At 35.9% G+C, this 26053-nt stretch overlaps 5 protein-coding genes across 11 annotated transcripts; 2 read left to right on the top strand and 3 right to left on the bottom strand.

Annotated features, from left to right (window-relative positions):
• The first annotated feature begins 12 nt into the window (after positions 1–12).
• LOC8285005 (zinc finger CCCH domain-containing protein 13) lies at positions 13–10410 on the top strand. 3 transcript variants are annotated; one of them, XM_048377135.1, is made up of 12 exons: positions 13–151; positions 701–2144; positions 3336–3343; positions 3908–4083; positions 4701–4761; positions 4881–4961; positions 6219–6319; positions 6592–6705; positions 8076–8143; positions 8865–8975; positions 9623–9851; positions 10194–10410. In XM_048377135.1, the coding sequence occupies exons 2-12, from the start codon at positions 796–798 to the stop codon at positions 10302–10304; spliced, it is 2409 nt and encodes an 802-aa protein (XP_048233092.1). In that variant the 5' UTR covers positions 13–151; positions 701–795; the 3' UTR covers positions 10305–10410. The 3 variants fall into 3 exon arrangements, with proteins under 3 accessions (XP_048233092.1, XP_048233090.1, XP_048233091.1); XM_048377133.1 differs by having other exon boundaries at positions 4866–4961; XM_048377134.1 differs by having other exon boundaries at positions 36–158; positions 4866–4961.
• A 404-nt stretch (positions 10411–10814) lies between these two features.
• Positions 10815–14071, bottom strand: LOC8285006. 5 transcript variants are annotated; one of them, XM_015718466.3, is made up of 6 exons: positions 13875–14071; positions 13553–13698; positions 13101–13431; positions 12161–12654; positions 11831–12062; positions 10815–11580 (listed from the first exon to the last, which is right to left on the bottom strand). In XM_015718466.3, the coding sequence occupies exons 3-6, from the start codon at positions 13378–13380 to the stop codon at positions 11114–11116; spliced, it is 1473 nt and encodes a 490-aa protein (XP_015573952.1). In that variant the 5' UTR covers positions 13381–13431; positions 13553–13698; positions 13875–14071; the 3' UTR covers positions 10815–11113. The 5 variants fall into 5 exon arrangements, with proteins under 5 accessions (XP_015573952.1, XP_015573953.1, XP_015573951.1 ...); XM_015718467.3 differs by having other exon boundaries at positions 13553–13691; XM_015718465.3 differs by lacking the exon at positions 13553–13698 and having other exon boundaries at positions 13875–14069.
• A 215-nt stretch (positions 14072–14286) lies between these two features.
• LOC8285007 lies at positions 14287–15833 on the bottom strand. The gene has a single exon (XM_002517977.4). It carries the CDS (start codon positions 15355–15357, stop codon positions 14407–14409), a length of 951 nt encoding a protein of 316 aa, XP_002518023.1. The 5' UTR covers positions 15358–15833; the 3' UTR covers positions 14287–14406.
• Positions 15834–15970: 137 nt separating this feature from the next.
• LOC8285008 (CCR4-NOT transcription complex subunit 11) lies at positions 15971–23333 on the bottom strand. The gene is made up of 13 exons (XM_015718493.1): positions 23179–23333; positions 22886–23048; positions 21342–21452; positions 21043–21129; positions 20359–20412; positions 20025–20170; positions 19734–19884; positions 19523–19660; positions 18342–18413; positions 18184–18257; positions 17935–18076; positions 16948–17026; positions 15971–16286 (listed from the first exon to the last, which is right to left on the bottom strand). Coding segments are annotated over exons 1-13 (1317 nt in total). The 5' UTR covers positions 23181–23333; the 3' UTR covers positions 15971–16188.
• Positions 23334–24525: 1192 nt separating this feature from the next.
• Positions 24526–26024, top strand: LOC8285009 (probable carboxylesterase 18). Its single transcript, XM_002517979.4, has one exon. The coding sequence runs from the start codon at positions 24743–24745 to the stop codon at positions 25772–25774; it is 1032 nt and encodes a 343-aa protein (XP_002518025.1). The 5' UTR covers positions 24526–24742; the 3' UTR covers positions 25775–26024.
• Positions 26025–26053: the final 29 nt, after the last annotated feature.

Raw genomic sequence — 26053 nt, 5'->3', positions numbered from 1 at the left:
GGGCATCTTTCTGTCAACGCTACATTACAAACTCAAAGGAGAAACAAATTAACACAAACACGAGCACCAGCACCATCACAAACACTCAAACTCGCACATTTTAACTGAGACAAGAAGGAGAGGGGCGTTCTATTTGGAGGACAAAGTTAAGGTACATGGTGATGGTTCTCTCCCCTCTGCTTCTTCCTTTAATTTACCCATTCTCATTCTCAACTTAAAGATCCGTCAATTCCACTTCATTCAAATGCCTGCTTTTCTTATTTCCCAATTTTATTTTATGTTATTTTTCTTTATCTTCTCAAAATTCAAATCTTTTTTTTTTTTTAATAACTAATGCAAGATAAGGAATGGTATGGTAAGGTAGGAAGTTCATGAATTTTTTCTTCCTTTATTCGTTTTATTATAAATTGATTCCATATAGCTATTGCAACTTTGTTCCCCTCTTACCAAATTATTCATTCATTTCCAATTCTCTTTCGGTTTGATGGTGTTATCATCTGCATTTTTAATCAGGGTTACACAAACTCCCTTTTATTTTATCTTATATAAATTGATTCCATACGGTTAAATTCACTTCTTTTTGTTCCTTTCTCTCCCTACTTTTCCATTTTTCTTTTATCCTCAAACTTCTGTAATTTTTACTGCTCTCTGCTTACAGGGTTTCTATATATACTTTTAGAGTTTAATTTTTCTTCTGCAGTGTCACTTGGCAGATGCTCCATTTAATTCGAGGATAGGACACAAGATACCCTTTCTTGCATTCTGATATCACTTCCTGCTGATTTAGTCGTTGCAATGAGTAGTGCTCCTAAGAGATCTCATGAAGAGGGTGGTCACTCCTCTTCTTCTAAATACCCACACGAAGAACCTGCCTCCTATCCTAAGCTTACATCTAGCGAATACCATCCCTCCTATGACATCACTCCCGATGCTCGAATTCCTAAAATTCCTCGCACTGAGTCCCGTGATGTCGATAGAAGATCACCTCTGCATTCAGTCTATCGAATGCCATCTTCCGCCAGTGATTTGCACATGGATACACATTCTCTTGCTCCTGAAAGCAGGCTGGAATCAAGGGACTCCAAGGAAAATAGAGACCACAGGGTTGAAAGCCGAGATCCTAGGACTGAAGCAAGAGATTTGCACAGCGAGCCTAAGAGGGATTCCCAAAATTTCAAAACTGAAAAAGATTTAAGGTTTGAGGGTAGAGTTGATGATAGTAAGGAAATTAAATATGACAAGGATGCTTATAATGATCCCAAGAATGACTCCAAGATGGAAAAGGATGTTTTTGGTGTGACAGCTAGTCAGTTGAATTGGAAAGAATCAAAGGAATACCATAGAGGAAAGAGGTACTCTGAGTCCCCTGGTGGACATGTAGATCCTTGGCATATGTCACGTGGTAACTCCCAGGTTGCAATTGAAATTGGAAAAGAAGCCTCGACAACTGAAGAGAGGGATTATGCAGAAACACATGAGGCTGTTGGCGAGAACAAAGTTGATTTAAAAGGCGAGGATAGATTTAAAGATAAGGATAGGAAAAGGAAGGATGTAAAACACCGGGAATGGGGGGACAGAGACAGGGAAAGAAGTGATCGTAGGAGTAACATTCCAGGAGGAAATAGCAGTGGTGAGGGCAAAGAATCAGTGAGGGAAGATAGAGAAGCAGAGAGGTGGGAGAGGGATAGGGAGAGGAAGGATCTTTCAAAGGACAGGGAAAGGCTAAAGGAGAAAGAAAAGGATCATACCAAGAGAGAATCATGGAATGGTGCAGAGAAAGAAATTTTGAACAATGAGAAAGAATCAGTCGATGGATCTGTGAGAGCGACAGAACAGGAAAATCCATCTTCAGAGCAGAAAAAACAGAAAGATTTTGATGGATGGAAAAATGTCGATAGGGAAGTTAGAGACAGGAGGAAGGAAAGAGACCTTGACATGGAAGGAGATAGACCTGACAAGCGGACCCGAGTATATGAGAAAGAATCAGATGATGGATGTGCAGATGGTGAAGGGACCACAGAAAGGGACAGGGAACTTTTTAACTATGGTGTTCAGCAGCGCAAGCGGATGCTTCGACCTAGGGGCAGCCCACAAATGGCAAATCGTGAGCCCCGTTTTAGGTCTCGTACTCAGGAAAATGAAGGGTTTGTCTTACTTTCTTTCTTGATTTTGATTTGTTTAGAAGGATATGGAGCCAGATGATTGATTCTGTATTATTTATACTGTGTGAAATGTGTTTAAAATACTTGATTTTCATGCATTAACCATTACAATTAAGCTAAATTTTTCAATATCCTTATCATACTTGTTTATTATGTATGTCGTCACCATAATTTGATGTTCCAACCATTTAATGTTGATGAGTTCATTTGAGAAATAAATTATTTATCTTTTTGTCCTTGTCTTTGTGTTAGGATTAAGACATTATAGTAGCAGCTTTGTTTTTGTTGTGTGGATTTTAGTCTTGAAATCAGCCTTTTATTAGAATAGAAAATCAAGTGCAGTGTCATCCCCACATTCTGACCATGTGATAACCTTCCTTTTATTAATTAGTTTCCTTGCTCATTCTGTCTTTATTAGTTTCTCACTATAAGTGGTTCATAGCTGTTAAGAAGGATGAAATGGTGTATGTTTTGGTGATTCAGCAGAGGGATGTTGCATTCTAATAATATTAAACATGAAATGTTAGCAAGTTGCTCTTGGTGGTAGAGGCATTAGCCTGTAAGCTATTATGCCTAATAAGCAATGCACAAGCAAACCTCTAAACTCAGATAATATTCAAAATTTTAAATACTTGTTGATTTTATAAGTGGTGCGATAACTGGTAGTTGTTCATTCAGTATGGCTGAATCTTTATTCTATTTTCGTCTTTAGTTTGCATAATGCTTGTGTCCTTTCACAGTGACAAGGTGCAGATATTGGAATCTTTTGGTTCCAAAATCAACTAATGATCTTTAGAGAAAGCTATTATAATCTCTTTATAATAAACCAAGATATTATAAATCATGTTGTGCTTTTGGTTGTGATGATTTCTTAACTTTATTTGTTGGACGACTAGAATTAGTTTTATTAAGTTTACTTCATAATTTACTCACTCTGTCTTTAAATGAAGCTTGTGGTAACAAGGGTTTTCGCTCTAGTGCAATTGGATGTTGTTTTCAAATGTTTGGTTTTTAAGTATTTTCAATTTTAAAGTGCAATTTATGATTGTTGAAATTTTGCAATATAGAGATTAACATCATGGTACCATTTTTTCCGCTTGATACTATTTTTTTTTCTTCAGTTTCAAATGCATTCTTGAATGTATTTTAACTCTTTTCCACTTTGTTTTGCAGATCTCAAGGTGAGCTGTTGTATTTCACAGTAGCATGCTATGGTCAACAGGAGTGTTTGACTTGGAATCTTGATACCCAGTCTTGTGATTGGGAGGCCTCTCAAGGCACTTATATATATACATATATTATATGAGTTCTTAGCACTATTTTGAAGGATTTTTTTAAATTGCTTTGTTTTTTCTTTTTTTCTTAATTCTTGGATATTCTGAATTTATGTGTTACCTCTTCTCTCTTCTTAAAAAATTTTCTCCTGTATAAGAACTCCCTTGATTGAGCATTTTGAAAGCTTGTTATGCTTTCTTTCTTTTGTTTCTTTTAAAGGACCTTATTCTTGACATCCACAAAATATCATAAAATTTTTCTTATTCAAAAGAATGCCTTGTTTGACTATGTTTGACGCTTTGTTTCATGCACATATTTGTGCTGTTTGAACTACGCTTCTGTGGTGAATTTTATCATTAGGCACTATATTATGGATAGGGGGAAATGGGAAAATTTGTGGTAACACCAATCTTTATGAGCTATAGTTTCTTTTGCATCACTGTTAAACTCTAGAGCTTTTGGTGTTTCAGGAAAACCTGAGGTAGCCTCTGTTGTTTATAAAGTTGGTGAATGCATGCAAGATTTGATAAAGTTGTGGAAGGAGTATGAATCATCTCAGACTGAAAAAAATGGTGAAAGTACCCTTAATGGTCCCACTCTTGAAGTTAGGATACCAGCAGAGCATGTGAATGCTACTAATCGTCAAGTAAGAGTCTGCTACTTCATATGCATGCCATGCTAATTTTCTTATTACGATTTCTTTTTGAAAGTTATCTTTTTTTTGGTTTTCCTGCCCTTGAAACACAATAATGACTTATGAACAAGAGCAGGAGGGACAGAGGGAGGGAGGAAATCTGTAAATCTGTAGAGTTATGTAAAAGCTTAATTTTATGAGCTTTGAATAGAGGGAGAAATGAAAGAAAAAAAGGCAGAAGTTTGTTTGGGTTACTTGTAGAATGTATATACATTACTGAACATTACTTTTTTGTCTTTGCCGTATGTATAATAAGGAATCCTCTTTTTGTAGGGGTATAATGGTCCTTTGAAAGCCATCCATAATGTCTGATTAGTTTTTGTACTGGGTACATTTCATGTTTCGACTGTATTATTTGCCAAGGAGAAGACTCATGATAATCATCAATTGCATTTTCCCCATTTATTGTTTCATGTTTACTGGATTTTTATTCCAATATTCAGTAGCAGCATTGCCATTTTTAGGGTGGTTGTCAATCTCTCCTTGTTGCCCTGTTTCTCCGAGCTTGTATTTACTTTTGGAATCATTCTCGTTATTCTTTCTGAGTACATTAAGCTCATCTTCCGCAGGTAAGAGGTGGCCAGCTATGGGGGACAGATATATACACATATGATTCTGATCTTGTTGCTGGTATGTGAAAATGCAGAATGTACTGCCACTTTTTGTCTAGCTTATAACTAGTACAAATTGGTGATATTTAAATACAGAAACAACTCATTTGCAATCCATTGCAGTTCTCATGCATACAGGTTACTTCCGCCCCACTGCTTCTCCTCCACCCGCCATCCAAGAGTTGCGTGCTACTATCCGAGTGTTGCCTCCGCAAGATAGTAAGCTAATCTAGCTTTTCGATGTGTACTATTGGTTCGATTGCTTTAATATGCTTAATGGTGAGCTGTATATGTAAATAGCAGACGTTTTATTACCCAAGTAATGGATACTATGTTTTATTTAAACAATGAAATCTTAAGCTGAAATCCTCTGAAAAATTTAAATATTTTTTTATTATGAGTCCAGGAATAGATGTGGAATGCTTTACTTGTCCTAAACATTTTTTGTTATTAAACCTTTTATCAATTGGCATATATTATGAATTCTTCTGGCATCAATCTGGTGCCAATATCTGAATAAGGTCTCACTAGTATTGGGTTCAAATAGACATATAAAGCTCTCTGTAAAAGTATTTGGCTACAACTTTTTTGTTTGATTTGAGAGACGGAAAGGGTCTTATCAGCATTTATTCCCAAGAAAATAATATTGGGCCATTATAAAATTGCTTGTAAATATCAATAAAAGGAAGAGGATTAAGGATGACAAAGATCTCTAAAATAAACACATCTACATGAAATGCAAGAGGCTCATAATAAAGAGCTCTGATCTGACTCTTCAGGAAGTGAGAGTGAAGTGCTAAATCTGTTTTTGATTCCATTTCTTTTCCTGTTAGCTCAGGTATGCTGTTAAATGAATTCAAATGGGCTTTAGCAGAGTGAGAAAGTGAAACTTTTACAGGGGGTGTGGTTCGGAACTTTGTATCTTTTCTCTGACCATGGTTGGCCCTTCTCAAACTCTTGATTGACAATTGACCTTTGTTATCAGCTGCTTCTTGTGCGCATAATTACAATCAAGTTCAGTGTATAACTAACAGGCTGCTTGCCAATCTTGATTATAGTTTTTGATATAGTAACAGAGATTTTGAACTCCATGCAAACAAATAAGGCCATGTTAGGCTTGGTACTTAACCTAAACCTAGATAGTGTTTCTCAATGGTCCACATGCTTCTCAGGTGCAGTCCAACAAAATTAACAAACATACACCTGAGCACAACATGTGTTTGAGAAGGTATTGAACAAATAATGAACTTTGATACTAGATTTATGATAAAAGAGAACAGAGGGAGACAAGTGTTCCTTCCAAATTAAAGCTGACTCGTCTATATATATTATAACTTCAGATGGTAAAATTACAAGATTCTCGTTAGTATATCATATGATAAGAAACCTGAATGAAGTGTTTTTGTTAACTTTTCTTGCAATTGCATTTCTGTTAACATAAATATTTGGCTTCTGTGACTTTGGCATTTGTATCAGGCTACACTTCTATGCTGAGAAATTATCTTCGTTCTCGTTCCTGGGGAGCTGGAGCTGGAATTGGCTGTAGTTACCGTGTTGAGCGCTGCTGCATTGTGAAGGTGAAAAATTACCCTTGTTATTTTTCTGTTACATTTTTTTATGAAAGACACTTGAAATTTTGGAGCTGGACTGCTTCATTCATTTATGGAAAACAACTCTTAGTGCTTACTATTACACTGTTATTACCACTGTCATCATCATTATATATTTCCAGCAGAATATGCAAACCATAATAACCACTATTAACAGTTTCAGGGAATCAACAATTTGGCTTTAACATCTACTTATACCTTCATTTTACCATCTTTTGTTTTGTGTTGCTTTTTGTCAGAAAGGAGGTGGAACTATTGATCTTGAGCCTTGTCTTACACACACGTCAGCAGTTGAACCTACCCTTGCTCCTGTGGCTGTTGAGCGGACAATGACTACAAGGGCTGCAGCTTCGGTACTTTCTGCACTTCTCTTGATAAAAACCTGGAGTATGCATGTCTACAAGGCATCTTGAAAGTGAATCTTTTTTCTCTACGTACTTTTTCTTACAACATAAGCTCCTGAGTTTGTGACTTCTCTGTGTGGCACATCTTTAGTCTTTCTCTTCGGAACTAATAGTAAATATATCTGAAATTGCTTAGTTAATTCGTCAATTTGTTCTATTTGCCAGTTGAAATGTGACTGTTAATTGAGTTAGATGGCTCTGCAATCTACAACTGCATATCTGATCATTTCTTGCAAATTCTACTTGTCATGTGGTGTAAATTTGCTGCTTTAGAATTTTTATTTTAATTCGAGGTTTATCTAATGAATTAATATGTGAAAATGGGTAACCTGCCAACATATAATGTTCTTGTCTATTAAATGGCCCATAAAGCAAGCACAGGGATGCAACTAGTTTTAGAAGACTGGTGGCATATAAGTAAATTAGTAGGATCTATAGGATTTTATTTATTATTAATTGATTCTAAATAATTTTAGAGAAGTAGGATACAAATAATCACATCTTTAAACTATTCAAGACTTGGTCATTTCATTCCTGTGCTTGTATTGAGGTATACCGAAGATATAAGTAAAAGTAGGTAACAGAAGGTGAGGGATTGCTGTTTTTTATTAGTGAGGGCAAGCAGCTTTCATTTATTTTTTTGTTGTTTGGTAGGGCTTTAAAGAGTAGGCGGTTCGTATGTTTTTATGACCCTCAGAATCACTATTTATGAGAGAGATCATCCTTATTAGGAATTATATCAGAATGACAAGCATGACTGCTTATTTAGGATCCTTAATATCAATGGAAGCCATCTTTATGTGTAGAGTGATTGTTTTCTCTTAGACAACCCAATAAGAGAAAGGCCAATTTGCAGGAGCATGCTTCCTTTCTTCTGTGAAGCCTTGGTGCACTTATGAAATTGACAGATCACAACGTATTCTTGAAAGAACTTTACAGATTTAAGGCACTAACACATTTAGTCAGATGATGATCTGTTGTATTCATGGCCTCTATACTTGTTCTAACTGATCAGAGACTGTTCATTATTGTAATCTCTCATTTTTGTTTCCCCTCTTGAATTTCTTTATTGAAATCATGGTTGTTTTATTTCTTTCAGACAATCTAGACAGCTAAATTTTGCTGCATCTATTCAAAGTAATGACAGCTAGAAGTAGACATTCTTGCTATGCCTTGTAATTAGTAGCAATGACTCATAACTTTGTCATTGATATAATAATAATAATATATTCCCTTCTTCCGTTAAGTATATTTGTTTGTAACCACTTCCTCTTCTTTTGTAATTTTAATCAGCTTATATGATGGCTTCCCTTTTTCAGAATGCATTGCGGCAGCAGAGATTTGTGCGTGAAGTTACAGTACAGTACAACCTTTGCAATGAACCATGGTACACATAATATCTTTTTCATTATACAGTACGTTTTTTAAAGATCTGTGTAGGATTTGAATATTTTTGTATATTCTTGGAATGGAAAGCAGCCTATATGTTGTCCAAGTTCTTTCTAATTACCTTAATATTATCAGAATTTTGTACATGCATGCCTGTGGTTCTTATTTTTAGTTGGTGTTAAAATTTGTACATTTCTAGTGTTCATTTAATGGGATTCTTTTCCTGGTTTATTGGACTAGTGCCTGGTAAAGTTGCTGACAACCTCCCATTTCCAGAGCGGAAAGAAATTGCCTCAGGATATTGCCATCATTTATGCTTTTCTAAGAACTGGTTTCATGTTAGCTTTAAGCGTCACTGTATTTTCTCTCTCCTTTCACATCCATTGTTCATTTCTTTTGCATAATGGGATAAAGATGTTGGTGAGCTTCCATTCATTGTATCATTGTGGTTTTAGTTTTCTGCTTTACTGAGACGTGTTATTAAATTTCTTTGGTTTATTAATTTCTACATAGTTGCAGAGTCTCATGTTCACATTGTGTCTTTGGGCTTAATTTAATCAATGAGCGTCCCAATCTAGACTATAGACAATTTTCCTGAAACAAAGTCTTTGATGCTAATGTAAATTGCTTGTAAAGGGTTTTTGTGTAAATTGTGTTTTATTTGTGTTCCTATGTTCATCTTCTGCTCATCAATTTCCGTGCTTGTATATTGCTTCCAGGATAAAGTATAGCATTAGTATTGTTGCGGACAAGGGTCTGAAAAAGCCCCTATATACTTCTGCACGGTTGAAGAAGGGAGAAGTTTTGTATTTGGAGACACATTCGTGCAGGTATTTGGTTTATTTGTTGGTTTACCTAGCATGACAATGGCTGTATTTAGGAGTTGGGAGTCATTTTCTCATTCTATTTTTGTGAAATGCATTTAGCTTTTGCATTTTCAATTTTTGGCATATGTATTGCGCTTAGGTATACTATATATGCCAGAAAAACAAACCATGGAAATTTTTTTTTGCTCCTCTCTGTAGTTTGCATAATTGGGTTCTTTCCCATGAATTGATCCTGGTCTGATTTAGATGGGTTACGAGGAAAATGAACAATTTGATATGGTTCCAGGATGATGCCTAACCCCGTGTTGTTGCATGGAGCTTACAAGGAATATTGCAAGGTCCATGTCCATCTGGGATTTGGGCAAGTGCCTTCCCTTTTCCTTTAGATTAGGCTTCATAGGTCTAATGCGTTAGGAAGTTCTCCATTGTGCTTATATCTTTCTCAGACGGAAGAATTTGTCATATAGTGGCTCAGAATTGGAAAATTTTTCTTATGCTGTGTTTCACCTGTACTTCATTTCTTTTTCTAAAAGAAGTTATCTTTTTGTTCTTATTATTGAATCTTTCTAATTGAAGTTTGAGTTGTTGATATCACAAGGGTGCCTTCTTGACAATTTTCTGATTTCAAGATTTTGAGCCATTATCTGTAGGTATGAGCTCTGTTTTACTGGAGAGAAAATGGTGAAAGCTACACAATTGATTCACGGACATGAAGAGACAGTGAAGTCTCATAATCACCACACACATTTCTCAAATGGTGAAAAAAGTGAATCTGATAACATTCTGATTGATATTTTTCGGTGGTCGCGATGTAAGAAGCCCCTTCCGCAGAAGGTCATGCGTTCAGTAGGGATCCCACTATCCTCCGAGTATGTTGAGGTACCTGATGAATTTTCCTTCCCAGCAACTTTCTTGCATGTTTGAGAGTCAAATCCAGTTGTTCATAGTGATTTCCTTTATGATGTTTCTTCCACCACAGGTCTTTGTTATTGTACTTTAGCTTAATACAAAAATTTGCATCTGTCCTTCTCGAAGAAGGTCTAGTGGCTCTATACTATGGGATTATGATAGTCTACTTACTGTTATTCGATGAAGGATTGCAATTAAGATGATTGAATAAATTAACCTGTGGTGAAAGCAGTAAATGAAAGTAATGCTTGACTTCCCCTTCCCCAAATCCTTATTCTGTTTGCCCTTGACTTCACTTGTGTGCATGAACAGGTATTGGAGGAAAATCTTGACTGGGAGGATGTGCAGTGGTCACAAACTGGTGTTTGGATAGCTGGGAAAGAATACACACTAGCAAGGGTGCATTTTCTCTCTCCAAATTAGCTGTATCTTTTGTGTTTCTCGTGTATGTACAAGTACAACCATTTTTCCTGATGGGATGTATTGGTTATTAAATAATTTAAATGTTAAATTACAAGGTTGCTGTTAATCTCGTGTTATTTAATTGGCTGGCTTTGCAGCATCATATCAAACCTTGGAGCTTAAGAGGCATTGTTCTAATATATAACAAGGCATTGGGCCATGGAAAATCTTGATATGAAAAGAATTAGTTGCTGTGTATGACCATTACAGATCTAAGGAACCATGAATTTAATAACAAGAGGAGGATGTGGTAAAAGGAAAACCCAACAGGATAGGACAATTGTGTTTATCCAACTTGATTTTTTGGTAATTGATATTTTGATATGCATGCATCATTGGTTTTTAGTATCACCCTGAAACTCCCAACTCGGTACGGGAACAAATTGAAGCTCACTGCAAGCGCAATTTGAGCTCCAGCAATCCCACCCATCTAAGTAAACTGAAAGAACTGGCATCTAACTGGCTTGGAAATGTTGCCCAATGGCCAAAAACTGATGCATAAACATTGTTAAAGCAACATAATCTTCTGACGCCAGATGTGGATGTGGGTAACCTTCCAAGGTTGCAGTAACCAAAATAAGAAAACGAAAGCAGAAGACCAACTTTAACGTTGGTATACAAATATCAGTTGTTACTTAAAAAAAAAAAAAAAGAAATTGTGTATACGGTCACATTTAATCGATTCTCTCCTAAAAGCTATTATGCTTCAAACTGATCACCATGATATGATTTACAACAACTCTACGAACTCTTTGACATTTTGCCACCGATCACCACTGATCCCATTTGTTTATGAAGTCATTCCACATTGCTGCTGCAATCGATTCTCGTAATGAGAAAGCAATCTGCTCCTGAATAGTAGAAGCCAACTGCATTTCAGGTTGATCATCAAAATCAGACAATTCTTCCACTGCATCAATACTAGCAAACAACCAATCATTTCTTTCCTCACGCCTGATGTAGTTATGTAAAACACATGCAGCAATTACTATATCCCTTTGGATATGAAATCCATATTGAGGGGCAAGTTTGAGGATGGGAAAACGAGTTTTCAGCACACTGAAAGATCTCTGGATTACATCTCTAAGATATGAATGACGGTGATTGAATAGTTCTCTTGCATTTCTAGGTAACTGGTTCGCGCCTCTAAATTCATGTAGGTGATAGCGAACACCTAGATATGGAGCAATGAATCCTTCCATATTTGAGTAACCTGTGTCAACTAGATAATATTTTCCTGCCAAAAAAATATATAGAATTAGGAATAGTTCCATCTAATAACTATAGATGATATAGAAGTTGCATATTTCAGTGCATATGTACAGATAGAGCCATCATTCTCCACGTGGAAGCTGCCTTCTATGGCATAGAAATGGTATCACACAGAAATAGGTCCGTATGTAAGGACTGAACTGTGCATATATTCATGCATGTGAAGATATGTGAGTACTAGTATACTCAGGATGAACAAGATGAGATAGGGGAACCTTCAGGTATTTGAGGGAAATTCTGATCTGGATCATCAAGGACTGCTCTTAGTACACGTGAATCTGCAGCAGAGCCTTCCCAACCTGGATAAATAAATATAAACTGCATATCAAATGTGCAGGCTGCCAAAACATTTTGTGATAGAACACCTCCCCTATTTCGAAATCGAGATTGATCTTTGGCTGGTACATGTGCAGGGATATGCATACCATCTATGACCCCAATGCAATCCTGCAGAAAAAAGAATTATGTAAGCAACATAACAATAATACATCTTAGGAGAGAGAGAGAGAGAGAGAGAGAGAGAGAACAGGCTTGAAGACATAAACCTTGAAATATGGGTAAAACCTATTACTACAGAGAATTTCCGGAGGGGTCATGAGAGGTGCTGGTTGCAGGAATTCACGTGAAAGTGACTTAATTGCCTTCAACACGTTATTGAAATGCCGGCTAATGGTTTCACCTGAATGTTGAAATCGTTCTTGGATGACTCTGTTACGTTCATTATGACCAATAACATTTAAGAAAATTGCCAGTTGTTCTTCTATCATAACACCAGCAGTATCACGCAGCATGCCCCTCTGTCGAAGAGTGTTACATAACTTATAGAAAACACATTTGTCCATCCGAAACATTTCCCGGCACAAATCATCATGACCATCTAGCACTTCATTCATAAAACCACTTCCACTAGGCGATGAACTACAACGAGGCTGCCTGTTTATACTGGTATAGTAGTAGTAACCTGCAGCTGCTGCAACTAATTCCATCTCGTCCAATTCTAAGTCAAAGTCGTCCATGCTAGCTGAAGTATCTGCAGAAACTGTATTAAAATGCAGAAATATAACACAATGCAAGCATATAAATTTGAAACATAAACAGATCACACAATATCACAAAAAGAAGCTAACATCCTTCTTTATGTACCAAGGTGCTGGGGGCAAATAAACCAAAATATGGAAAGTAAAGGTGGTCTCCATCAATTGGTCATTAACTGATGAAAAAGCCACTGATCATAAAGTAAAACTAGATACAAAAGTAAGTTCTCAACAGTACTATTGACCATACAGACCATATCCATAGTATGGAACTACAGATGTACAGGAGTCATAAGCTCTCATAACTCTTAATGATTTCATCTACAGGAAGAACTGCACTTTCCCTGCAACCATGGTAATCGTTTCTCATTCTTGAGAGATATAAATGTCTCCCTGGCATTGGGATTCTCAAATAAATCCAAGGAAAAAAAATAAGTCCGTTGATCAACACCTTGCATCTCATCCAAGACTTTAATGCATTTGCTTATAGAAAAGCGGTCTTCATTCTTCAATATTGCAGCAGCCCTCATTTTGGAAGCAGCAGCAATTTCAAGCATAGCGTCCACAATAGCATCACCAGTAGCCTTGCGACTCCTTTTGCGACGACCAGAAGCAGAGGGTGTCGAAGACTGACGCTTGTTGTGTCCATCCAACATATTTCTATCATCACCAGAGCCAGAAGATGCATCCTCGTCCACATAAGCCATTGGTGCAGTAGGATCGACAGACATGATGAGGGCTTTTTGATTTTCAAATTAAACTTTTTATCTCCAATCTCCTTCCTACCAAAATAGCAAAAATGTACATAATCATTCTGATTCTCTATAAAAAGTCAAAATTGAAGTGCATAAGATCATAATGGAAAATCTTCAAAATGCCCGCAAAATATATAAATAAGAGTACCATTTCCATTGAAGCCGTTTCTGCGTAATGAAATTTAACCCAAGCTATATACAGTCTTAATCATAGAGTCAATATCTTGTTCTTGTTACTGGGGAACAAGGAAATTGTCCCTAATCCATATAATCAGACAGAAACATATCTGCGCACTTGAAATCAAACAACAGTGCAGAATCAAAATGATACTGATACTACCATACGATGATCACCACTCTTTCTACATTTTCATTTGATAGTGATCAAATCAAACCGCGTGTTATAAAGGGGGAAAGTAAGAATAAAAGAGACGCACAGAAACATTATATTTCAGTGGAGGAAAACTGACCTTATGGAGGATTGTTAAAGCAGCAACTTCACAGCTTTTTTATTAGGGAGGGTTAGGGTTTTGGGTTGCCGTTAGAGCCGAAGAAAAACCCACCCCCTTTCACTCGGTCAGTCATTGATTAACACCGGAACAAGAGAGAGGGCCAATTTTGAAAAAACCCCTTCATCTTAGTTATATTGGATACTTCACTCTTTTATTTTTTATATGCCAACATTTTCGTCCTGTATATTTAATTTTAGTAATGGATAATTGAAACATTATTTATCATTTAAAATTAAATTTAATGTATAAAATTTTAACATATGTGCATCAAATATTATTTTTATTTTTTCCAAAAAAAGAATAAATGTATTATTTTTTATTTTGAGTTTTATTAGCTCAATTTTAGAAGAAGCATTAATTAATTTCATTGTAAAAAGAAAATTGGAAGATGTTTTTTCTTTCTTTATAACACACAATGAAATGAGATTGAGGAGAGACAATCTGGGCTCATCTCACATCAAATCTGTGTACATGAAAACACCTAATGTGTTTAGGCCTGAGATAAAACTCCTAATACAACCATTCTAACTGCAATCAAATGTTGATACAACTCTTTTACTCTTTCCTGTAAAGGCTTAACCCCATCTTCTAATTTCTCGCAGCTTCTCTTCAATTCATCAGCGGCAGCTCTAACCTTCTTCATTTGCTTTATGCACTTCACCTCATCTCTCAGGTTCCTAGCCAGTACATTCACCGCTTCTTGCAGCTCCGACGACAGCATGGACGTGGAACACGAATTCCACACGGGCTGAGATTGAAGTATTGTGTGTTTGAGTGTTGATGATGATTTGAATGATAGCGCCATTTCAAGAATTCCACATGCCATTAATGCCGCAGCCTTGGACCCGTTCAAGATCTCCCCCGTGTCTCCTGATCCTAATGATAAGCTGCTTGCATCGTTTCGGAATACTAATTTCCTCAACCAGCCTGAGCTACTACTAGTACTACACTTGTTTATTGTTTGATCACACTTTCTTTTGCATGCATCCAACACTTGTTTTGCACGTACTATAATAGATGAAATAGGCTCAGAATTGCCCTCCAGCATGTGCGATACTACCCGTAATGACTTCACGTACTCTTGAACAATCTCTAACTTGTCTGATAATTCATTGCATGCATCCAGCATTTTGGCATTGTCATTAAGATATTGGTCCATGGCTTTTCGATCTGAATCTCGGTATATGACACTGGCGAGCGACTCCAGGGCTATCTTTTGGGTGGTGATTGATGCGCCGAGTGCGTGAAATAGCCAACTAAAACTAGTTGTGAGATCATGATCAGAGAGATTTGGCGATTCTCTTGCTAGCAGGGTATCTAACTCTGCAGTGACTTGTTGGTCGAATGGGCTTCTGGGTGGCAGAGGGACCACCGCAGGAGAAGCTGATAGTCTGGCCGGAATGCGCAAAGAGAGGCTTCTAAGAATTGTTGATGGTTTCATGCTTGTGGTTTGGAGTGGAGGCTAGCTTAATTGCTGACGGGTTCAGATTATATATATGATTCGTAATGGACATAGAAGAATTACACATGTCAAAAATCTACCAGCACAGACATTATAAAATGGTAAATAGATCGGTGTTACTGGATTCCTTCAAAGTGTGGTCGCTTAAATGGATGTAATTAAATTAAAGAGGATGGTTACTTGCAGGGTTAAGAAATAGGGATGATTGATGATTAATGAGCTGTCTTAGATGGCGTGGATCACCATGGAAGTACCACATACTACGAGAGGTGGACCCACTTGGATTCAACTCAAAAGATACTAAGATTGTACAATAATTGGAGGCGGGCAGATTGCCACATTTTCATTGTAAGTAAATAAAATGACTCCTCACCCCACTGGATTAGGACTTAATTAATGATAATAACAATAATGTGGTGGGTTACTTTTGAAGAAGGCAGAGATCTGCCTAGGATTTGGTTGGTATACATATTAACTTAAAATCTGCTGCAGTTTTTTCATTGTGTAATGGCGTGTAGCCTAGAGAGCAAGTTAATTTTATAACAGATGTAGAAAAAGAAAAGCAATGAAAAAAAAAAAAAAAACCCGACCATGAAGAGAACAGAAGAATATCATTGTGACGTGTGTACCATACAAAGCAAAAAAGAAAAAAGAAAAAAATACAGGCTCAGCTGCAAAGTCAAGAAAAGAAAAAGGGTATAATGCGTTTGCATAATGTTTTTCTCTACAAAGTAAAATAATACTCAACTGCAAATGGAGGAAACAAAAAAGAAACTTCTTAAGATGCTCAAAGAAGAATAAGTGGACCATTCACTCCAAGGTTTTAAGAAGCCTAAACAAACCAGCTGCTTCCCTAATTCTTGAAAACTCTATGCAAAACGCTTGCACTTCAATGAACAGATCCTTCACTGCACATACTCAAAAATAATTTTATTTTATAAAAAACCAACAGCAAAAATAAGCTGTCAAAATAACATTTAGAAAGTGGCCCCGCGCCAGAATGATTGAATGGTTGATATAAATGCTACATGCATTAAGACACCAAACCAACTTCACATACATTTGCACAGTTTTCTAACGCTTACAAATATAAATGTCACCATCAGTATCAAGTAGCTCCCTCATAATATAGATAGATTGTCAGCAAAACCTTAACTCCACCCAGAACTAACATGCATTCATACATGCACACACATCAAATCAAACAGAATTTGTTTACCATCATACATGCATGTCAGTCAGAAACTGAAATGCTCATGCAACAATGTATCACTAAAATGCAAATACCTTTCATAGCCAACAATCTAAGAAAAAGAAACGGCATTTCATTCCCAATAAAAGCAGAAAAACTTGTTTTTTAACATTTTAACACACCCGTAGAAGAAACCAAACGAAATTCATCCAAAAACCTCATTATTTCCAGATCTTTAGGTAATTAGACGAAAAGCTTCTCTCATTTTATTGTAAAAAATGAAAAGGTATAGTTTGTTTTTAATTTCCTCACAGCATTAACTATTGTTCTATATGGACTAATGTCAATTAAATGACACTAGAAAGGTGTATACTGACCATCAATAATTCTATTGCGGATCAGGCTCTGCAGGAAAACACAAACAAGTCTGACAAGCCTGTTCTGCATGTATTTATCCTGTAAAATGAGAGAGGAATTAAGGAGATACATCACAAATTGGTGGTGCTCAACAAATAAAATTACATATTTCCAGTTCTATGAAAGATTGATCATCCAATGGCGTGTTGATATGCTAAATATGTTTGATGGACTCTAGTTGTACATACTCAACTCAGCCTTACTTCCATAAAACAAAATAGTAAAAAATAGGAAAACAGATAAGAAAAAAAGAAGGCCACTGCTAGCATCAAAGTATGCGATATAGCATGTCTATTGATCCATTGATCAAGTATTTGTGAGACAGTTACAAAAAAAACTTAAGTTAAAAAAACAAAGTGAAACAGACCAGATTTATTGTTACTAGAGAGAAGTTGGATTACAATTACCAACTAAATAAAAGAAAAAGTTTAGATCAACTAGAACTAATTTGATGCCTAAAATTTAGTTAGAAGGAAAAGTTAGTGCAGGATGATGTCAAAAAAGATTTCTGAAAGCAGCTCCTATTGCAAATGAAGAGTTTTCATTTGGGGGATTAATTGAAATACCAACAAGTCGCTAAACTGGTAAACATTTAGGTTAAATACCCAACCGCCCAATTTGATCACAGATCAACATTAGTTTGAAGCCAAGGGGAGTAGAAAGAACCCATTGCCACCTAGCCTCATAGCAGAAGGAAAATTCTCAGCAGTCCTCCCCTATGTTCTGCTACAATCTCGATTTTCCCTAATTTTTTAGTTACGTTCTATTTGGCCTGCAAATATCTCCTCTTCCAAGATCTAATATTGACTCTCGTCCTAAATACATAAGATGAGGACCACCATAGCTGGTACAGGAAGTAGGTTTCAATTTTATTGATTGTTCCAATGCTCAAGTGATCATCAGGAATTGATGTGCCTAAAGCAACTACGATGTCAGCAGTAGCGTACCTTGATGTTTTCACAGGATGATATACAATTTGTTATGTACATGCGTACAAATTCCTTCGGAAGTTCAACTGCTGTTGTTAGCCTGTTAACCACCTCCATGGAATGAAGACTCATGTCCATATTGACGAGTACTGTAAAGTAGCTGAATGCACATTGGAAAACAAAATGAACATAGTATTGCTTTTTATATATACATACATAAGAAGAGAGGGAAAGAGAGAGAGTTATATCCATGCACCAAAAACATACTCGGCAATTTCAGGAGAGTTTATCAACTTAGTAAGAACTTCAACTGCAATTAAGGGATTATTCTCCACCAATTCCTGATACAAAAAAAAATGCCTTCTAATTTTAGAGCAGCACAACTTATTAACTCCAAGAAACAGTGGGATTATTAAATTGCATACCGGTAACTTCCTCGGTGTCAGTCCACAGTGATATACTAGCTTTGGATCATTTGTCAATTCCACCAGGAATTGCTGGCCAAGGAAAGGGATAATGTTTGAGTCATTTTTTCAACATAATTAAAGTAACAAATGGCATAATCAAATGCCATACTCAAGGGTCTTTAAGCCATTTACACAAGGCGCTAATACTCATAGAATTTATTAAATTTATTATCTCTAATATAAATAGGACCAAAAAGAAGCGCGCTATCCTTAGATCAATATCATCTGCAAATTGAGAAAACTGGCAGGAAAGAAGTTCATTAAAGATACATGCATAGTCAAAACACTTAGAAAATAACGAAAAAACTATGTACCAGCCACTTTATATAAATGGTCAACATGTCAATTCCTCATGCAAAACATCAAATTAACATGCAAAATCTTCTAAAGTATGACGCATCAACAAAAATAGAAACAGACTTCATCACTGATCTCCTTCCAGACCTCCAAATGGAGTGAGTGTGCGAGGTTGATTGTATTCTATGAAGCATCGAAACTCCTAGGGGGTTGCCGTATGCATGTTGGACACTCTGGGGACATCGACACAAGGGGACAAGCCAAAAAACGTGTCCTTATTTTTTTTATTTCAGGTGCGTACACGCTGGGGACAAGCCCGGGACATGTCGGGGACATGGGAGATATTAAACTTTGCAAAATTATAGAGCAAATTTCAAAAGCATGGGGTATGTTTTAAAATAACTTCAAATGTAATGGCTCAAATTATAAAAACATAAAACATAAAAACATAAGAACATAAATCCCTAGCCACACAACCCCGGCGGGAGAAAATGAAGAGTTAGAAAATGTTTTAGACTTGTAGTTTAAATTTATGAATATTATTTATATAAGCTTGCATTACAATAATTATCATCTTATATATATATTTATATATTAAATTCGTCGTGTCCCCCGGTATCCGTATCTCACTTTTTTTAAAAATGTTGTACCCCGTACCCATGCCCATGTCCGTGTCCGCATTTGTATCCGAGTCTGTGCTTCATAGATTGTATTGCTCCCACACAATAGAGGAAGGGGAAAAAAAGCAGCAGAAGAGGGGCAAACAATACATTTCAAAGGCTACTTTATTTATGATATCAAGCTATAACACGAAAAAACTGTAAAAGAAAAAGGTGTAAAACCTCTTGTTGAGCAGGAGCCAATGGTCCCTTCAAGGCTTTAGTGATCAAGTCCCTAACGGCTGCACCCCTGCTAGTATCCGCACACATACCATGATCCCACAAGAGTTCATGATTGTTGTCGGGATTGAGCCACACAAGCTGGAAGAAGCTTCAGAAAGTGTAAGTAAACAGGGTAGATTCAACTAGTCAACTCATAATACATAGTACTTACCTCGCCATTCTGTATTGGCAACATCGGTGGGTGAGGCCTAATCCATTGAGGACCTATTCCCTCCATTGACAAGTGCACCAACAATCCAGTGAGAGTCTCATCTCTATCTCCAGATCCAAGTTTAGGTTTGGCTCCAGTTTGCATATCAAACCTATGAAGTGACTATCTTATGTTTGGAGTAATATTAAATGAATCGTAAATTGACTTTGACCAGGAAGGTAAGAAGTAATAATGGTGCAGAAACTCAATGTCTCTCTCGAGAAGTAATTTCTTCATTGTTAAGGGACTTACTCTTGTGAATTTGCATTACAACTATGGGGTACATCAGGGTCTGCCACTATATTCTTAACTGCAGCATTCTTAAATAAGCAATTATATGGTTCTGAATGGACTTTATCACAATATTGTTGCTGCAACTGGTCACGTTGTGGGAAAACCTGACAGTGAGCCCATAAGTTTTTCAAAACAAGAGTTAAATTAACAGATATAAGGAAATAAAGCAAGGGGCTGATTCAGAATCTACTATCTGGTCATATTTCCAATGAGATAACAGCAGAATTTGTATCTAGATCAGACCAATTCATTCATCAAAACCACAGGCAAAGTATATGCGTGTACCACTTACATGAGCTGAAGGATCGAAGTTCTTGATATAATTTGCAGCAGAAATTTTAAGAAACTGAAAAAGGACAACAAAAGTATTATAAAAAAAAAGCCCTCATTGTCAGTAACAAATATCAAGAGGAAAAGCACCTAAAATTAAATAAGTAAAACAGTGTAAAGAAACAAAAAGAAAACTTAAAGAAAGGTAGATTGACAATGTCACTTAACTCAAAGACTAATAACTTGCTATAAGCAAGTTTCATATAATTGAACTAAAATTGCGGAATTTCGACCTCTAAAAGTTCTAAAAGTTGCAAATATTGTAGGCCCGCCAAAGTTAAAATGAACCATCGCAGACACACCATGCTAACTAGCTAAATAACTGAGCACCTATAAAATTCAGCAAATCCCCCACTTTCAGGTTTTTGAACTACAAATATCTGATCACAAAGCCAAGTCACAAGTTGATTCGAGAACTTGAAACAAATCAACTGCTTGCTAAATTGTAATAAGAGTAATGAGCACTTAAAAAATCATTAAGTAAATACTTATCAACATGCCAAAACATCACTAAAAAAATAGAAACAAAAGACCAACAACAAAAAAGTTTGACAACCAGCCTTTCTAACTGGATGGCACAAGTTTAAAACTGAATAATGCTACAAGATCACTAATACAAAAAAGGTTGAAGAAAGAAAGTTGAAACCTCTTTGCCCCCACCGGAGCCTCCAGATCCTAACAACTGGAGAACAAAAGCCCTCTCCCACTTCTCAGCATCATCATCACATGCTGCCTGACATAGCAAAAATAAACAGCAACAGAACACATACATGGTTATTGGACATGTTTATCGAAAAGACATGATTAAAGAAACATTAATTATAAAGTGGTTTTCAGAATGATGCACAGAAAAAGAGAAAAAAAAAAAGGAAAAGCCGAGAAGAACACAACCAACAAGAATGATAGGCTTCCTATGCCTTGTTCCACAAATATCACACTGCTTACATTTACAACATATGAAATAAATGGGTTTGAAGATGATGGTTGGGAGGAATAAGTATGGTGAAGAATAGACAATGCAATGAGACGTTCGGTAGACTTGAGCATCTTTTTATCCTGCAGCCATATTAAAACATACAGCTTATCAATATTTTATATATACAGAATCAAAGAGAGCATGAATTTCAGAAAAATATAGTAGAGTTAACAGAAGCAGAATAATAACATATGAAAAATGTCCAAGGGCCTCTACAAAGGGCATTTGGCTTTACCAAGTAATAGTCATCTGATATCCCAATACAATATTAAACATGTTTAGCATGATGACAATGCATCAAAATAAGAGAAAACGGGGAACCAAAAAAAAAAGAAACTGAAGTCTTAAAATTCGCTTGATGCTAATTCAATCAACTACAGCCTAATATTATGTTTGGGAAAGTAAAAATAAATCAACTTTCTCATGTTCGGGAAGATGGAGGAAATAAAATATATTTCTCTACAATTCTCTCCAATTTGGAGAGGAAAAGGAGAGAAAATGGAAGAAAACATGTTCAAATGAATCAAAGTATTTTTATGTCCTCATATATTTATCTTGGCAAAGTGAGAGAGTATGATGACAAATCATGTTGGAAGGAGAGAGTAAACAAGAAATTAATATTTTCCCTCCTTATTTCCTTTTTTCACATGCAAGGCAAAAGAGTCAACAACACTACCAGAGCATTATAGAACAGAACCATGAAAGCTTTTCTAAGCTCTATATCCTATAATATCTTTCAAAGAGCTTTCACTAAGAGTTTTTCTATACAATGTGTTTGGTATGAATGAATTCCATAAGTTCTTGTGAAATTCATTTACAAATCCAGATTTAGTTTGTTTGGTATATAAATGGAAATTCATTTGGAATTTAATCTCATAAAAACTGGTTATAACCAAATCAAACTCTATCAAATTTGATAGAATTTATAAGGAATATGAAACCTGCAAGGTTGTGTTTACATTATGACAAAATATCGTTAATGCATACATTTTATTTCTTTCCTTCCCCGGTTCAATTGCTACCGTCTCTTCCTCTTTATATTTCTTTGTCTTCTCTCTCTCTCTCTCTCTCTCTCTCATATCAACTTTTTTTTTTTTCTTTTTCTAATACAAACACTCAAATACAACATAATATATGCAAAGGGTATTTTTGAAAAACTAATATTGATCTGAATTTTACACTTAAACCAAACACAAAATTCATTCTCATTTGAAATGAATTCTACAATAATTATACAGCATACACCAAAAATCATTTGCAAATGAAATGAATTCTGCATAAAATCTTAACTAAGCACAACCTTAAGTGCAGCTCTAAACCCTAAATCTGTCATGCAATGATATCCAAGAACAAAGCCCTGAAGCCCTTTATCAATTCAAAAATAACGCATTGTTAAAACAGAGGAGAAGAAACAGTTCACCGGCCAGCAAAATATAGAATAAAAGAAAAAGAAGAGTATATGCTGAATTTGAAAAGGCGAGGGAGAGAGATAGAGGGAGAACAGGAAGCTTGCCTCTAAAAGTAATAAGAGAGAATTACAGAGAGGAAAGTAGCGAGGGCGGGCAAATTTGGAGCTGAATTGAATCATGATTTCATCAATTGGAAGTTGCTCCGATGATAGCAACGTGTGCACCAATTTGGATTCATCAAAGCTCAAAGCCATACTCTTTTTTGTCCTTTTCAATTGTAATAGAATAAAATTAAATAAGAAGGGGAGACGGAGACAGTAATAGTAACAGTAATAGTAACAGTAATGGTAATAGCAGAAATGGAGAAGCAGAAGCAGAAGCAGTGATTGAAACTTACATTTGAGCAAAACAGGAGCGCTAATGGGATTGAATTTGTTTCTGGGAGTGGGAGAATACTCGCGGTGTGGGGGTGGACTTTTTGGTAAAAACAGAAAACAGAACAGTCGAACATGAACTGCAAAAGGCCCAACGTGATTGCCATTTGCCAATCCTAATAAGAAATGAGCCCAATGCACTATACTTATATTGGGATATTATTCTTGGGCTTCGTGATTGTGCGGTTCCGGATCTAATATATATATATTAACACTACAACATTTTTTGTTTATGTTTAATTGTAGCAATTAACCATTGCTTGTAACGTAGAATTCCTAATATACGGGTACATGAATAAATCGAATTGCACATTGAAATAATATGGATAATGGTTGATAATATATTTGTAAAAAGTCGAAACTAATCATATAAGGCACCTTTTTCGAATCTGCTAAAGAGACAAAACTATGAGGCCAGTGGAAGCCAAAACGGACAATATCTCATATGTGATATGATTCCAGATCATATTAAATATGTAGTTTATATTAAAAATTATAATAATTTAAACGAAATTGACTAATATAATTAGTACATAAAGTATAATAAGTTTAACTATGAAATATAAATATATAATTAAATTATAATAAAAGATATATAATCTATTAATAATATATATATATATATATATTAATTTCTAAATTTTAAATTTTTTAGATATGTATACTTAATTTTTGATACATAGAATTTTTGTGTTGACACGTGTATTTATTTTGACACATGGTATTCAAGTTTATGTATGATTTGTAGTTTTTTTTATTAATTTATTGATTAATAAATAACATTATTAATTAAACACTCATTCTATTCTAAAAAATAATATATTAATAATAAATTATTTTTCTAATTAGATAATAATTAATTTTTTAATTAAATAATAATTAGTTTAATTAGATAATGATTATTTTTAAAAATAGTATATTAATTATATTTTAATATATTATTAACTAGTAGTAACTAAAGTATTTAAAAATATTATTTTCTATAATTAGAATTATTAATAAATAAAATAATTTATAATTTTTAAAATGGTAATTTATATATTAATATATAAAAATAATAATTTTTATATTACTGAACTATAAAATTTTATAAAAAATTAAAAATATTTAAAAATAATTAATTTACTGTTATATTATAAATTAATATTAAATATTAAACAGTATTTATAAATTTAATTTAATAATTCAAATAGTAACAGCACTCATAAAGCTACTGAGTTGTCAAAAGAGTAATACAATTGAATCGTAGTTGTTGAACTGTTGCCTAATAAATTTGAAAACTTTCACTCTCCCACCTATTATATCTAACCTTCTTAATTGCACCATACCCTTCCCCACCTCAATTTTCTCACTTCTCAACTGTAACATGGCTGTCTGTGGCTGGGTCACCCCCCAAATGGATAACAGAGACTGGCCCATTTTCACCAAATTTGACAAATAAAAATAAAAATCGACAAGCTTTCTTTTTGTAAGTAACTGAAGCTGCTGCTCCTCTGCTCCTCCTCCGGCATCTGACTGTCTAAATAAATGGCCAGTAAAACTGAAAAGGAGGCACTGCCACCACCCAGAGCGGCACTTCCATGGAGGACTCGTCTCGTCGTCTCCCTCATCTCAGTCATATCAGACGCCGCCCGTCGCTCAGACGGCACCATAAACCGTCGGCTCTTCAGCTTCTTTGATTTCAAAGCGCCTCCCTCCCCAACCAAACCAATACGTTCAGTCATATCCTCCGACACCATGGTAGATAGCGACCGCAATTTATGGTACCGCATGTATACTCCAACCGACTCTACTAAGGAAGATAATCTCCCAGTGATGATATTCTTCCACGGAGGAGGCTTTTCGTTTCTTAGCCCTGCCAACACATCATACGACATCGTTTGCCGCAGATTCGCGCGTAGGCTCCCTGCTATCGTTGTATCCGTGGACTATCGCCTCACCCCGGAACATCGCTTCCCTTCTCAATATGACGACGGTTTTGACGTCCTCAAATTCCTCGATGATAATCACACTACATTACTGCCTCCCAATGCCCGTTTGTCCACATGCTTCCTTGCTGGAGACAGCGCCGGCGCTAATATAGCTCATCACGTGGCTGTTAGAGCCTGCCGCCACGGGACCTCTTTCAGTGTGGCAAAGATTGTTGGATTGGTATCCATACAGCCCTTTTTTGGAGGGGAGGAGAGAACCTCATCGGAGAACAGACTGACCGGTTCCTTGTTGGTTTCTGTTCCAAGAACCGATTGGTGTTGGAAGGTGTTTCTGCCGGAAGGATCGAGTCGAGATCATTACGCTGTGAACGTGAGCGGGCCTAATGCGGAGGATATTTCAGGACTGGATTATCCGGCGACGCTGGTGTTTGTGGGTGGGTTGGACCCTTTGCAGGATTGGCAGAGAAGGTACTACGACTGGCTAAAGAGATCCGGAAAAGAGGCTACTCTCATCGACTACCCCGACATGATTCACGCCTTTTACATTTTCCCTGAATTGCCAGAGTCTTCCCAGTTATTTTCGCAGGTTAAGGATTTTGTTCTTCATATTTTATCTCAGCAACTCTAATAGTAATATATATAGACAGGTCACTGCGCAGCTACACCTGTAAGGCATCATCATATTCTGGATGTTTTACTTCTGCTTCTTTTAAGATTATTCATTTAGAGAACAAGACTTACTGGGTTTGAAGAATAAAACTATATATATATTTATATAGAACAATAAATGGCCATTAGCTTGGGCGGGCTGCGGCTTTCATGTTGTAGAATTATGTAATTGAAATGAATGAGATTTAACAAGAAGTAATAATGATTAATACTCGCATGAAAGAAGAAACAATTTTGT

This window comes from Ricinus communis, chromosome 7 (genome assembly GCF_019578655.1).
Source record: "Ricinus communis isolate WT05 ecotype wild-type chromosome 7, ASM1957865v1, whole genome shotgun sequence".
In the NCBI taxonomy this organism is placed as follows: domain Eukaryota; kingdom Viridiplantae; phylum Streptophyta; class Magnoliopsida; order Malpighiales; family Euphorbiaceae; genus Ricinus; species Ricinus communis.
The sequence above is the reverse complement of the archived record's forward strand: the minus strand, read 5'-3'. Positions and strand labels throughout refer to the sequence as shown.

Bases quoted from the DNA above. Each gene is read 5' to 3' on its own strand.
- LOC8285005 (XM_048377133.1), top strand. From the start codon at position 796: ATGAGTAGTGCTCCTAAGAGATCTCATGAAGAGGGTGGTCACTCCTCT. The intron at 6,320-6,591 runs GTGAAAAATTAC...GCTTTTTGTCAG, and splicing joins AGCGCTGCTGCATTGTGAAG to AAAGGAGGTGGAACTATTGA. The intron at 6,706-8,075 runs GTACTTTCTGCA...TCCCTTTTTCAG, and splicing joins CTACAAGGGCTGCAGCTTCG to AATGCATTGCGGCAGCAGAG.
- LOC8285008 (XM_015718493.1), bottom strand. The intron at 19,885-20,024 runs GTAAGTCCCTTA...GTCACTTCATAG, and splicing joins TGTAATGCAAATTCACAAGA to GTTTGATATGCAAACTGGAG. The intron at 18,077-18,183 runs GTATGTTTTTGG...ATGTGCATTCAG, and splicing joins AACTCTCCTGAAATTGCCGA to CTACTTTACAGTACTCGTCA.
- LOC8285009 (XM_002517979.4), top strand. From the start codon at position 24,743: ATGGCCAGTAAAACTGAAAAGGAGGCACTGCCACCACCCAGAGCGGCA.
- LOC8285007 (XM_002517977.4), bottom strand. From the start codon at position 15,357: ATGAAACCATCAACAATTCTTAGAAGCCTCTCTTTGCGCATTCCGGCC.
- LOC8285006 (XM_015718466.3), bottom strand. From the start codon at position 13,380: ATGTCTGTCGATCCTACTGCACCAATGGCTTATGTGGACGAGGATGCA. The intron at 12,655-13,100 runs GTGTTGATCAAC...ATTTTAATACAG, and splicing joins AGTCTTGGATGAGATGCAAG to TTTCTGCAGATACTTCAGCT. The intron at 12,063-12,160 runs GTTTATGTCTTC...TTTTTTCTGCAG, and splicing joins GGTTTTACCCATATTTCAAG to GATTGCATTGGGGTCATAGA.